Here is a 14,153-nt window from a genome sequence, read left to right on the forward strand (position 1 = left end):
ACTAGGGGGAACAAGGCTATATATAAATAAAAAAGGAAATGGTGGGTTTTGGAGTGCAGAGCCTGAAGGTGTAGCAGCATCAGTGAGCTGGGGTAAGAGAAGAGGCTCATGCACTGCAGAACGACGGGCTCTGCTGCTCTGGAGAAAGCCTTGCAGCTCTGTCAGATGCCCTGCTCCCCGGGCATGCAGGCTTGGAGCCTTGCTGCTTTCTCCAGAGGCTACATTGCTACCCTCTTCAGAGCACTTGTAAATAGCGGTGATGTTTCAAAACGCCTAGGGAGGCAGAAGTGCAAATCCTTTTGAAAGCTAATGGAGCACATTCTTCTCACTCATGCAGAGGCCATACCAACATGCAAAGCTCACCATTTTAATTTACTGAGACTGTGGGCCTCTTGTAAGAATGGGAGAGGGGCAGATACTACACTGTTAAAAAAATAATTTTTGAGATAAGAGTGGAATTAAGGACATTACTCCTCTTTTGTCTCATAGGACAAGAAAAATAAAGAAATTGCCCAACTTCTTCTAAGATCATGCCCTCAGGAGTGGCCCATAATTGATACTTCTGAGAAACAAAAATAATACAACTGAACAGTCACAATAGTTACAAGCATAGAAAGTTACTCACTAAACTTAAACCGGTTAATCATTGGCTTGTCTTCTAAAGCGTGAGGTTTCTATCCACAATAGCTACAATAACGAACAACATACACAAAGAGTGAAAGGGTAAGTTAGTTTAACAGTAACTGCAAATAAAGCTTTGATTGTTGTGATTTGCAAGTACAGGCACCTTTCTGATGTTCTGCAAGTACCGTTTAAAGGAAAGCCAGCCTTTTACTTATCTCCGATAAATTCTCTTTCAGGGCACTGCCTGTTTCTGGTGATATGCATCAGAGGCAACAGAATTTCAACAGTGGATGTTCAGCAGAGTGACCTCCTTTTTGATTTAAGTGTGTTTGGTGGGTGCCATCTCTTGAAATAAGACTTAAAGAAAAATCCCTAAATCAGCAAACTGATGATCATTCAAAAGAACAGATTTCATTACCATCTGGCTCTTTCACTACAAGTGCTACTCGTTCCTCATGATTATTTCCTCTGGTTTCATGGATATTTTCAAGTTCTTTCCAGTAGTCATCCATAGACAGTTCATCCAAGGAGTCCTGAGATCCTGAGCGGTCAAACGATGCTCCATCGGCGGTCTTCTTGGAGTGGTCATGGTTCATTGTATACTGTCCAGACCGACGGCTATAAACATAAACCAAAATGCAATTCTTGGTTAGCATTTTAAGAAACAGGATATATTAATATCTGTAAAGGCAGTTAGTGATGAATTGTGTCAAAGTATCAAACTATACATATCTATACATATACGTATTCTACTATACTTATCTCCCAAACTGGAACGGCACAGGAGTCTGTATGTAAGAGGGAATAATGAATCCAAGTTCTAGTAATCCTAGTTACACCAAACCTCTAATCAACTCACAACAATCAGTTCCACAAACTTCATGGTACATATCTTCCTAGCATCACCTTTCATAAAGAATTTTTCAAAAGTGCCTTTCTGCCTGAGTAAATTCTTATAGCTTGACAGTACCCCTACTTTTTTCCTTTGCTATTCTGCTTTTATTCTTTATAAATATTTAGTCTGGTACCTATGACCTTAATTACAGCTGGGAAAGGACAATGAAGTTACAGTTTGTGAAGTAAACTGGTGAGTCCAAACGTTTAATAAAGGCCAGTATTTGTTTCTATCTTGCTTCCTCTTTGACTGAAAGCTTACCATTTTCATAGTTTGATGTTACTAGTTTTTGGTTCACCCTGCCAATTGTATGTTGCTAAGGCTTTCAAAAGGGATCTTTCATCTTAAGTGTAGCTGCAACTAGAAAAAAGAAACCAACAACCTGAAACCTCTAGGTCTCATCTTGACCTTATTAAGTCATTGGCAAAAATTACCACTGACCTAGCAAAGAATTCCTCTTAAAAAAGTGCAAAGGTTGTAGTGATATCATTGAAGTTACAGGTCACCCTTACAGTTGAAGATACCAAATCAAAAGCCACAAACTGATTCAGAGTATCGGCAAGAGGACACGGATTACATCAGTAGCAACCTGATCTAACTTCAGAGTTGGTCCTACTTTGAGTGGGAGGTAGATAGGACAAGATGATCTCCAGTGGTCCTTTCTAAACTAACTTACTCTACTATTGTGACAGTGTATCAAAATTCTTCCTTGTATTAAAAAACAGTAAGTTCTTAACATTTCGGTAACAGCTTCAGATGTCTTTAATGTCTGAATTTGTCTCCATATTCTAAAAAAGGAGGCATGGTTTGGGGTTAAGTAATAAATATCACTTATTCCGACAGAAAAACATATCAAAGATCGAGCATTGTGGATTTATCACAATGTAAACACAGTAAATTAAGTCCTGCCTTCCCATTTGGCTGACTTTGCAAGTTTATCTAGAATTAAAACAAAATCACCTCGGCCTTACATTTTATCTTGGGACAACTAATGCTTGTTAGTTGCCCCTAAGTAAAAAAGGCATACCTTTCTCTCTGAAGATAAGCCCCTTGTGTGTCCAAGTCACAAATCCTTTCACACCATATGTGCTTGATTCTCTGATAAGAAATACTAACTATATGGACTTTGCCTTTAAAGGTAAAGAGCCTTATGGAAGGACTATGAGTTTCCACCTGCCCTGCCTCTCTGCTCCAGGTACAAGTTAATAAATGACAATGAATTACCAAGCTAATATGCACCCCAACACCATTCCTGAACCTGCCCTTATTTGAAAGCCTAGGAAAAAAAACATATAAAGGAGTATTTAGCTTCTGCATCAATGGCAATAACAACATCTTAATAGTAGTACATGTTACCCAATAAAGACAATTTCTCCACGTAGCTACCTTGGTTCTTAAACTCTCCCGACAGGCATGTCCCGTGTGTTCCCTGTGCTGCTTGTGAATCCAACACTAATCACTGCAGAAAGATGCTCGTGGAGCCGCGTCAGAAGCGTCCCCAGCAGCTGACGTAGGTGCCGAGTGCGGCCGAAGCAGGTCAGGCTTCCCAGCCCTTGCCCAGGCTTCCCTCCCCCTGCGGCTGAAGGTGCTCAGAGCAGACTGGGTCCCTCTCAGAAACAGACTCCGTACGCTTGAACTGCAGCCCCAGTGAGGTCAGACTTCAGCTTCTCGTCCCCCGGTTTAACCCTGCGGAGCTGCTCGGCAGCTCTTCGGTGGCCTTTCACCTTTGGAACAACCTGCTCTCACTGACCCGCCTCAGCTGAAATTTAACCACCACAGCACACCACGCAAAAGATAAAACCAACAGATGGAATACGTTAAAAGCGTGCACTCTGGAGGGCTCTGGCAGGCTGAGGTGGGATATTCTGCAGCAAGCCACAGCTCTGTGCCATGCTTCCAGGGAAGCTCTCCTCCTGTCCTTCTAAAAAAGCCAGCTCGTTACCTTCCCCAGACGAAGTCCTGTCTCGGAGAAGTCTGTGCCCTGAAATGCACAACTGATACCCGGCACAGAGCACTCAAGGCCATTTTCAGGGTCCTGTGAGTATTTGCTGTACATTAAAAACACTCCATTAACTCTCAGAGACTGTGCCCTACCCTTCAATCACTGGTCACAGGCCTGCTCTACTCGACCAAACATAAGCTGCTTTGCTTGCAAGGCTCTTCCCGGCCTGACCTTTCCATCTCTCATTAATGAATCAATACAGCCGCTCCCAACTCTGAGCGGGCAGTAGCGCCACTTCTCCTCATGAAAGCCCTCAGAGAAGAACACGAACGACCAGGGGAACCTTCCAAGAAATATTCACGCAAAAACCTCACCGCTCTGCTGCAAATCTTCTCCTTCAAAATCCATGTTGCCTTTGGCTCATCCACAGCTGGCAGTCCTGGCGCCGGCAGCACTCGGGCTCTTCAGGAGCCGAGGCCACAGGCTGCTGCCACACCGCTCCCGCTCCACTCACCGATTCCTTGTCTTCCCTCGTCAGACTCAATCGACCCCTTATCCCCAGTTTCTGTTTGGACTGCAAACCCTTTCAAAGCCATCTGCATTGGTCCACATCCACAATTCACATTTCTATGGGCTAGGACAGAGAGAGGCTCAGGCTGGGAGAGAACAACTGCTAAAACTTTAGCTGACGGAGCAGGTCAGATCTTATTTTCACTTCACTTGGTTCAGTGTTTCTTGCTTTGCATGCCCCACCAGATAAAGACGCCGGTGAAGCAGTATTTGGTGGGTAATCCGCACAGCAGTGGTTCCAGGCATCCCCATCTCTGTCCCTCCTATGAACCCCTGCGCACGAAGAGGCACAAACAAGAAAGACCCTTCGAGGATAACAAGGACAGTCTTGATACCGTAGGGTTGGTGTAGATGAGAAAAGAAAAAAAATTTTAAAAATCCACAGCATAGGGAAAAATAGGTTGCCAATTAAGATTTTTATTTGTAGATATCTGTTGACGAGACCAAGAACATGGGATTTCTGCTGTGACCTTCCACTAAATTCAGTCCTTCTCCAAACATATACTTAGTAAGCACTAGTTGCATATCACACAATAAAAACGCATAGGTGGGAACAAGTTAAGGCCAAGAAAACAAAGAGAGAAGAAGGGGAGAAGCAATCAATCTTAGTAATAATATTATAAGGAATCTGGAAGAGAGATATGTTTTTAAAAATAATTAATCCCACGTTCACAGAAAGACTCATAAAAAAACCAAGCTTAAAAAAGTATTTCAAATACCCCATGTTGCAAGCTTTAAAATTTGGTAGAAGACTGCTTTCCAAAAAACTACGACTAGGAAATAAGCACTGTTCATTACAAAAAGAACTCTTACTGTGGTTGCAGAAAATAGGTTACTTCCCCAGCACATTCTTAAGTTTTTAGGTGTTCAGTTTTTCTATTTAATATTTGAGAAATGCAGCTGCTTTTCGCAAGTATCTTCAAGGAGATCTCTTTTCTTCCCCCAGAAAATGTAAGCTACTGCTAACAAACACAGTCACTTAAAGTAATTTTCAAACACTACTCATTTAGCATTTCAGATTACTAAATGGTAAGTTTACTCTCCAGCAGTTTTTCCCCCGCCTAGAAACTCGTATTTCCATTAAGGTCTTCACTAACAACACTCTCAAACTCTATTAAAATCTTATTAACATCCATTTCCAATCATTAGTAAAGAGTTTACTCTCCAAATAGCTTTACAGGAAGCAGTGCAATACTCTCATTTCCAAATTATACAGCCAGTTCTGACCTCTGATACTCAGACACATGCCCTTTGCAGCCGATGAGATTTTTGCCTATTTATCTCAGTACAAAACTGAGCCCCCAGGTATAAAACCCCTTCTTCAATATAGTTATTGCAGTCTCTTACCAGAGTTAATCTTCTTGTCCCACCCACCGGAGATGCATTTATTTATTAGAAACATCAAGGATGCAAGACGAAGCACTCCAGCTCTTCCAGAGGGGAGCCATTAAAAACAATTCTTGTAATGAACACCATTTGTTACATTCACAAGGAAAGAAATCAGATTTGGGTTATTTCACTAAGTACAGATGAGCTTCACGTTGTGGCAAGTACTTAAGATAGAAGAACTGTGCGCAAATATCTTCTTCAGCCTTTCCTTTTGTGACCAACTGTGTCTTTTCTCAGCCTGTAAGAAAATATGACTCTTCACATTAATCACTGTTCTACACCATAATAAAAGTGCTTTTTTTCAGGTTCTGTCAGCCTGGTTCTGATTTCATCAATAGTCACTTCATACTAGTGGAGTTGTCTTTATTCCTTATTTTCTTCCCTGTGAAATCTAAATCTCCCTGTCTCTTCCAGCGCCCTTCTAGCAGTTCATAACTGATACTTGTCATGTGTAAACTACAGCAGCTAGAGATTAATCGGTTAGTAAGGTGCTCTTTCACTGGCATTTCAGATAAATTCAGTTCGTAGAAAGCTAATTTTGCCCTTACTTCCATTTTTCTCACTCAAGAATTAAGGACTACGTTGTGTTTTAAAACAGTGAGTGACGAGAAAAAGATAATCTTTGTCATTTCTATAGTGCTAGCCACTAATTTTGGATCTGAATATGATCTTTCTACGTTGCTGTACAAACACCATAATTGTATGGTATCCTTATAAATATATGGGTATGCATGTATTAGATGTGTTAATATACTGAAAGGCAGAAATACTAAATGCAAGGATGTTTGTGGTCATAAAAACCAGGGAATATAAATGCACTGTTGAACCAAACAGAATAGGTTAACACTGCTGAAAGAGAAGTGGCGTTCCTCTAACAGGATTATTGCAGGAGAGCTCACCAACTCCAGGAAAGGACAAAGTCCAGCTACTAAATACTGTACAAACATAAAGCAAAAAGATACCAATCTCTATAATCTGTTAACTTCTTCCCGAAAAAGATGCAACAATGGATGAAAAGCAAGTGAAAGGGAGGAGTGGGAAAAACCTCTTCTGCTTACAAATTAGGAATTTCTGTACAGGGTCCTTTTTTCCACCTGCTTTTGCCAAATTTTGGAATTCAAAATTCAGGCCTGGATCTTTCCTGAATAAAAACTGTCACAACTATACAAATTGTCACGAGTGGAACAAGGGAAGAAGCCATCTAATTAATTACTGGGTTTAACCTCAATTAGGATTCAACTCTTTGAGGCTAAACAAATATGGTTCTTTTCCACAGCTGCTTAACAAAGCCTATGGGAGTCTTAAACATTGTCTTTAAACAGGTTTCAAATTGAAGGCCAAGTCAATGTTCTACAAGACTAAAAGTTTCACAAACATTTGTTTGTATCAGCCAATTTCCAACATAGAGAACAGTGCAAAAAAAAGCACTGCACTATCAAGTTATATAATTACTTGTCAAACTGGACTATTACACCTCCTTAAGCTGTACATTGAAAATACAGTCCTCGTATGCTTGGCCTTAAAAGCTTCTTTAAGTAATCCTGGCCATTAACCATTGTTATTGGGGTTCTTGTACTGGCAACGTCTTGAGCACCGCAGCCCCTTCAGATACACTCTCTGGCACCCCAATAAACTAGCACTTTACTTCCAGAGTGATATAAAATGACAAAAACATATCTGACTACAGCTACATCACAGCAGCAGCTTCCAAAATGCCTGTGCAAAGGGAGTCATCACTCCCAAAGCCAGTGTACATTTGGCCATTTACGTAAAAGCTATTAGTAGTATTATTGCAGCCATACCTCAGCTGATACTGGGGATCACTGATTCTGAGCATCATACCAACAGGTGGTTAGATGTATTAATAACCTGATAAACAAGGTACATGAAGGCTGTGAGAGGGGAAAAGAAAAGGGGTGGGTATTTGGCCTGGAGAGGTGAAGCATGCCATTCAAATTCACGGTGCAAATCAGTGACAGAAACAAGAATAATTCTCAGATCTCTGGAGTCTTTCACCACTGGACCACTGAGCGTTAAAGACCAAGATCTGACCCATAGCGAACTGCAAGGCAGATAAAAGGAAGCTCTGCTGTTGTGGCTTTGTGATAGACTCCAGAACTGTGGCTATAAATAGAGCAGCACTCACAAAACAGAATTATCTTGTTGACATAGGAGTTACAAAGTTAAGCAGTAATTCGCATAAGTAATTTTAAGTTTGTACAAAGGCTAACTAGATTTAAACAACAAAAAAAATGCCTATGGGTACTGTGGCCCATTCTGAAAACTATTTACTGAGCAATCACATCCATGGGACGCTGTGCTCATAAATAAAAATACAGGACTTCTCAAGTCCTTTCAAATCTAAACAGCTAAAAAGATAAGGAGAAGGAAACAATGTGGTCTCCTGTCCTGCTTCTCATCCTGAAGGCCGAGCTACAAACATGTGAGAATAAGTAAAGCTCCGAAGCCCAAAGCTGCCCCCGTCCCTCCCCTCCTTTCAAGAAGCCAAGTAGCACCGCAAGGTGCAAAGAATTCTTAACTGAATTAACCAAGAAAGCTCTAATCTAATGGCTACAGTAGTTGCCTGGCTTGAGCTCCCTGTTCTTGGCTGGGACGCTGGCCTGGGAAGCAATCACCAGACCTACCTATAGTCACAGCACATACCAGAAGGGCATCCTGATCTTTCACAGTTTCTAGGCAAAGCTGCACCCCAAATGATCAGCCATGAAGATAATGCAAGGCCTTGATTCCAAGTATGTGTTAAATCAAGAATATTTATTACCAAATCACTTATTCTAATGGATTCCAACCTAATCTTTATGAAATTTTTGTCACACCACCCCTTTGCACAGTATTCAGTATTTTGCAGTTCAGCTTTGAGCGTCTTTCAAAGTCTTCTGGTAAAAAAAAGATCAAATTGTAATTGATGTGGCCATCAAGGCAGGTTGTTCTAAAGTAACTGGATTTTGCATAAAGCAACAAAGTAGTGACACTACCTAACAGAAGTTAAAAAAAAAAAAAAAAAGCTAAATGTAAATGTCTTCATCTTTTTATATAGCTTAATGTATTAAAAATATTCTTTCTATTTCATTGATAGCTAAAACCTCCTGTCAAGCAAAAGCCAGTATCACCAGCTTTCATGAGCAGCAGGTTACCCCTTAGCAATACCTCCCAGGATCCAAGTCTGGACATGTGGTGTCCAGAGCAATGCAAAAATATTTCTCACCCCTTTTAAAGTGCTTCATAACTTTTAGAAGGCATTAGAGAAACTTTAATCTGGGCTTGTATTTCTGCTTTTCATTCTAGCTCCTAAATCTTGCCACTCACTGCAACAACTGCATCCTTTCTACCTTTTCTGTCTTTTATTCTGTCCATGACTGACTGCAACCTCTCCTGAAACTCAGTCTTTTCAAGAAAGTCATACAGAGCATGCAAAGATAACAGCAATGAATCAACGTAATTTCCAGTATTTTTGGTGAACTGACACTTAGCACTCCTTCTCTCCCAACTTAAAGAGTTTTATTTTGGCTGCTCTGTGACCTTATGGGACATTTTGAATGTCAATTGCAATCAAACTTGCCCAAATCCCCCATAAGCTCCAAAGAAAAGCCAGAGAAGTAGGAACTGAGGCAAAGCTCTGTTCTCCTTCCAAAGACAGAGTACAAAGTGATTGCAGAGAGGGTATAAAACAGTACTAACTTTCTAAATGAGCATAAAAAAGGCTGAGCAAAGAGAATCAGGTCTCTCAGGATTTTTTGTAATACCATCAGCTGCTGCTAATACCTGCTCAAAACTGCTCTGGAGATTAACAACAACAACAAAAACCCACCCAAACCACAAACAACAACCCCCCCCAAAAAACCAACACCAAAACAAAACCCCAGAAAAGCCCACAAACTGGCATTTTAAAGCCCTCCATGAATAATAAATGCAACACAGGCCAAAGTTAGGGCTGCCACAGTATAAATCTATAAAGTATATACATACACTGTACTGCTTCCAGCCACATCCTCATTACTATTTATAAAAGATTTTTTTACCTTAGTGAACATGACCTTCCTCCTTTCCCAACCCCAACCTGTCACTGAAGAAAACAGGAAGGGAATTGTGGCAATGACACAGGCTACTACACTTAATATTCTAATTCACTGCACCAGAAACGGGAGATGCCAGATACAATGCCAAAACTTAATCTGCCTGAACCATATGCAGCACTTCTAAGAAGATTAAAACATTTCATGACATTTCCTTTAATAGGACCTCATGTTCCTACACAGCCATTTAGACTCTACCTATTGTCTACTTCCGATTAGATGAATTATAATTATGGTAAACCGATACACATACACACTCTATCTAAAATGATGGCATAGACCATTGGCCCCTGTGTATGGCTGATGATGTGAAATGATTACCAAAAAAGGTGTTAGAACTATAACATATATACTTTTGGACATTTTCAAAAAGAGTTATTTGATATGCCATCCCAGGTTGTTTCAGAATAAACGTGATCTTGTTCCACTCCACATAAAGCGAGAAAGAATTCAGGATTGACAACTGCAGCCATGAAGCCTGTCCCCCACAAAATGACTGGACCAGTTGTGTTTCCTTGGTTTTGGGGGGACTGTTGCGTTCCAGTGTCTGAGCTGTTCAACTCAGTGCATGCTTTTAGCTTTATTCTCCAACCATAAAATACAAAAGCCTGCTTACTTCTTTTAGTGAAAGGTGAGTCTCATGGACTCAGATTTGGAGCTTTAAATAGAACATCACATCAGACTTGCAATAAAATTATCACAATTAGCTAAACTGAGAAGTAGTATCAGAAGAAATCAGGTTTGGTTTTACTTCTGTATTCACAAAATGAAGTAGACCATATAGTCTCAGGCCCTGCCATTCTGACCCTTTTAATTCTCAAACCACTTGAATGAAGACTCTCAAAGGCTTTGGTTTTTAAAACACATGCCTATTTTTTGCCCATACATAGAAATTTCTGGTTCAAAAGCATACGTTTTAGAAAGAGAAATAGCTATTCCTGGGAAAGCAAAATCCACCAGAGGGGAACACAAGGGGACGAGGGAACCTGGGTGACCTGTACAGGTACAATCACACAAGTGGCACCACATTAGAAGCGGGTTTGTAACTCCTGCAGACTTTTGGAAGAGCTGGAAGTGCTTACAGAACCTCAAGTCCCAGTGAATGAAAACAGAAGTCAGTCTCCAAACTCAACACATACCCAGTATATCTCCCTTACATACAACCCTAATTGTGTTTAAAGCTAGTTTTAAAGAAAACGTATTGCCCACAGCTAGGAAAACAAGGAAAGGAATGGCCTCATTTGAATCTCCTGTGTCACATTTTTGGCTCTGACACTTGGTCAGTTGATCTACCTTTCTCATTCCTTCCAAATACCTTCTACATCACCTGGCTCCATATAGACACAGATGTTTTCCTCTGCAGTTTTGATTCTTTTCATTCTCTTTAATTCATATCAATTACAAAAATGTATGCAAAATATGTTCTCTGTAACAACGCTCATGCTGCTTATTGGGAAAATATTTGAACACATCATACACATTTTAAAAGTACACTTTTTCTGTAATCTTCTAAGGGGACTACTGGAACTAATCTTCTCCCAAAGAAGAGAATAAAGCCTGTGTGAGATTACTTCAGGCTCTGCAGATATCAAAGAGAATAAACCAGGAAGTGAAATAGATACAGTATTTGTAATTCCATTATTGAGAGGCACAGAGAGGAAAGATTTAAATAATTTATTTTTCTTTTCACAGTGGGAAAAAAATAAACATGGCAACAAAGCCCGATTTAAGCTATTCTGGCAAATAGCAGGACCATCTAGTAAAGTTCAGTTACAGCCACGAAATGATACTGGAGTCACTTTTGTGCCTCTAAAAGCAATTAGCTCTCTAAAAGCATTAGCTCTGACCATGTTAAAGGACCTATTAGTTAGACCTATAACCCTTTTAGTTGCAAATACTGAGGCCTACAGCACAATTTGGTACTTTTGTTTATGCTTGAAGGAAACTGGCACACTTTCACAGGCAATTTATTACTACATAATCCTTACATTCAGAATAAATTGTGAATGAATTTGTATGAGCATTCTCAAACAGCAGGAAAGGAAATCCACGCAGGAGCCTCAAGACCTCTTGTAAGGAAACTGTGTTCATTATCCAAACAAACCACCAGCAAAGACCCGCTAAGTCGAAGTGGATAAAGGTGCTCTCACAGAAGCTAGACGAGAGTGGGAGAGGAGGCAGCAGAGCCGCCCGCAGAAAGGGCCGAGGAGAGCAGCACACGCAAGGCAGGCCAGCACCCAAGTACGCTGAGGGATAAGGGTCTGTTCAGAAACTGAAGCAAAACGTCAGAGAGGATGCTTTTAAGAAGCATCCTTAACGGCAAGGGCATAGGAGAGAGGGAGGCCTCAAGGACACCACAAGGGATGGACAATCTGGGTTTAGTCCAGGCTTAGCATGAGGAAGGAGGGGTTTGCAACCAGCTTCAAAAGTGGTTGCTGGGATTTCACCTGCTCTCAGAGGAGCTAACACAACAAAGCTGCATACATCTCCGCACATGAGGCAAACCTGCTTTGAGGAACTCCTCTAGGAGGAGCCCGGCAGAGTGTGCCATGGCAGAGGCGGAGGGCAATGCAGGTCTGCCCTTGTCCAGCTTTTCCTTCACGCCCCCTCCCCACAGACCCACCACACAAAGAGGGCAGCAGCAAAGTCCATCATCATCTCAGCAGAAGAAAAGAGATTGAAAAGGGCATTCAGTCACAATTCTTACTTTTTACCTTCGAGGACAACTGCTAAAGCGCTAAGCCTTTGTGACGTCTCCTTTCCTACCAAATTCCTTCTTCTAAGCAAATATTCCTGCAAAATACCTGTTCCTGGGGTGTAACAACTGAACTGTCTGCAGCCCTCTCTGTTACTTACGCTAACAAGCACTTCCAAAGGCTTGGGGTCCTATGACGCAGCAGGAACCCCACTAAATAAAACAAAATTACATTCATATATTCCCTCCCCCCTTGTAGTTCTAATCGTTTTTAAATATCAGTAGACAACCAAGCAAGAAGGAAGCAACTCGGGACCGCAGATTCTCTCCTTCCCTCTCCCCCTTCGCTACCACCTCTGTTTTCTGAACATCGGCAGAAAAGCTATAAAAATGTGTATTTTTTCAACCAGGCTCCCTGCAAAGCTTTACTGGTTCTTGTATGCATAAATATGTCCCTTCACCTACAAATTAAATATATAGATTTACAGCTACCAATTTGAATATATAGATGCATTCATGCGCAACTTTGGAAACCAGTGGTAGCCCTGACATAAACGCCTGGTCTGTAATTTAAGAGCTCCAGCTGCTCCGTTGTTTCACCACTACAGCTTAGAAAAAAAACTTTCCCCACACAGCAGAAATGCCCTGTAACCCAAGATGAAGGTGACACCAAGGAAGGAACGACATGTTTTCTGATGTGTCAGGTTCTAGAGGAGTGATGGGGAGGGGAAGCCAGATTTCCCGCAGTGATGAATCTGTTCTCACAGCCTGGGTCTCCCTTGATAGGATGCCACCCAGCACTAAATGCCTACCGTGGCGTTCACTACCGTGCTACGGGTCCACAAGGTCTGAGCATCAGCACTTGAATACAAAACCAAAACTTCAACAGTAAGGATTTAAAAGAGGTTTTGTTTTGTTCCAGGAGAGAGGAAAAACAAAGAGAATATAATACAAACCAAACAATAGCAGGAAAAATAGAAAAGGAAACAAACACTGGAGATTAAGAAAAAGTAAACAAAACATGCAAATTAAATACCAATCATTTAATAGGAACGACTGTTCAAAATGAAAAACAAACCCTAAAAAAAACTTTCCATATGTACTTTATTATTAGTTGATCATGATTTTACACATCTAATCCTTGTTTCTCCTTTCCACTAACAGCATTACATTTTTTTGTTCTTTACTCTTAGATCTGATTCTTTTTTGGCATAAGCAGTCTCCTTTCCATGTGGGTACATGGACAGCGAGTTCATCAAAACTTAACACGGTCATGGAAGACTGTCATCATATTTTAAGGCAGCAAGAGGAAATGTTCTAGACTGGTCAGAAAGGGAAGGCTGACAGTCACTGCTTGCTCTGCAGCTGAAAAAAAATGCGCTGCTAGTAAAATGAGAAAAAAAATGCTTCGAAAATTGTGGAAACAGAAGACCAAAAGAGCTCTTTCCAATTTTAGTTTAAATTACACTCATCAAAAAGAAGATGCAGGCAGGGACTGTGAGAATTTTGGGATTTACATATTAAATACTAGTAGTAAGTAAAAAAAAAAAAAAAAAACTGTAATTGTTTAGATTTATAAATTATTTAGATGATAATTCTTAATAGAAATTATTTAGGAAAATCCTTTGTTTTCCTTCCTAACCAACACTCCTTTCTTTACCAGCATCTTACAAACATGAGAGATACCAGTTTCTAAATCAACATACAGGTGCCACCTACGGTTTTTCAGCTGATAACGTTCTCCATGATTATTGTTCTAAAAAGGTATCAGTCTATTTTGGAAGATGTCAATCAGTTATATAAAGCAACATCAATCTGTCTTTTTAAAAGTATTGCATCACTAATATTAGCCATAACTCTCGCCCTGCATTCCCAAAGAAAACACTTCAGTAGAGGGTTAACTGCCAGCAAAAAATGCAAGTAGAATCACATTGTACTCTTTTA

The 14,153-nt window shown here is 40.6% G+C and overlaps 1 protein-coding gene across 4 annotated transcripts in view; it reads right to left on the reverse strand.

Moving 5' to 3' along the window:
• Positions 1 to 14,153, reverse strand: part of ARHGAP18 (Rho GTPase activating protein 18) — a 98,423-nt gene that overhangs the window by 39,154 nt on the left and 45,116 nt on the right. For 3 of the 4 annotated variants that reach the window (XM_075498725.1, XM_075498726.1, XM_075498724.1), the window contains exon 2: positions 1,043 to 1,242. In XM_075498725.1, coding sequence (XP_075354840.1) covers positions 1,043 to 1,242 — 200 coding nt within the window. Of the gene's footprint in view, positions 1 to 625; positions 688 to 1,042; positions 1,243 to 14,153 lie in introns of those variants that run through there. The other variant, XM_075498727.1, reaches the window with a different exon arrangement.

This window comes from Mycteria americana, chromosome 3 (assembly GCF_035582795.1).
Source record: "Mycteria americana isolate JAX WOST 10 ecotype Jacksonville Zoo and Gardens chromosome 3, USCA_MyAme_1.0, whole genome shotgun sequence".
Lineage (NCBI taxonomy): Eukaryota > Metazoa > Chordata > Aves > Ciconiiformes > Ciconiidae > Mycteria > Mycteria americana.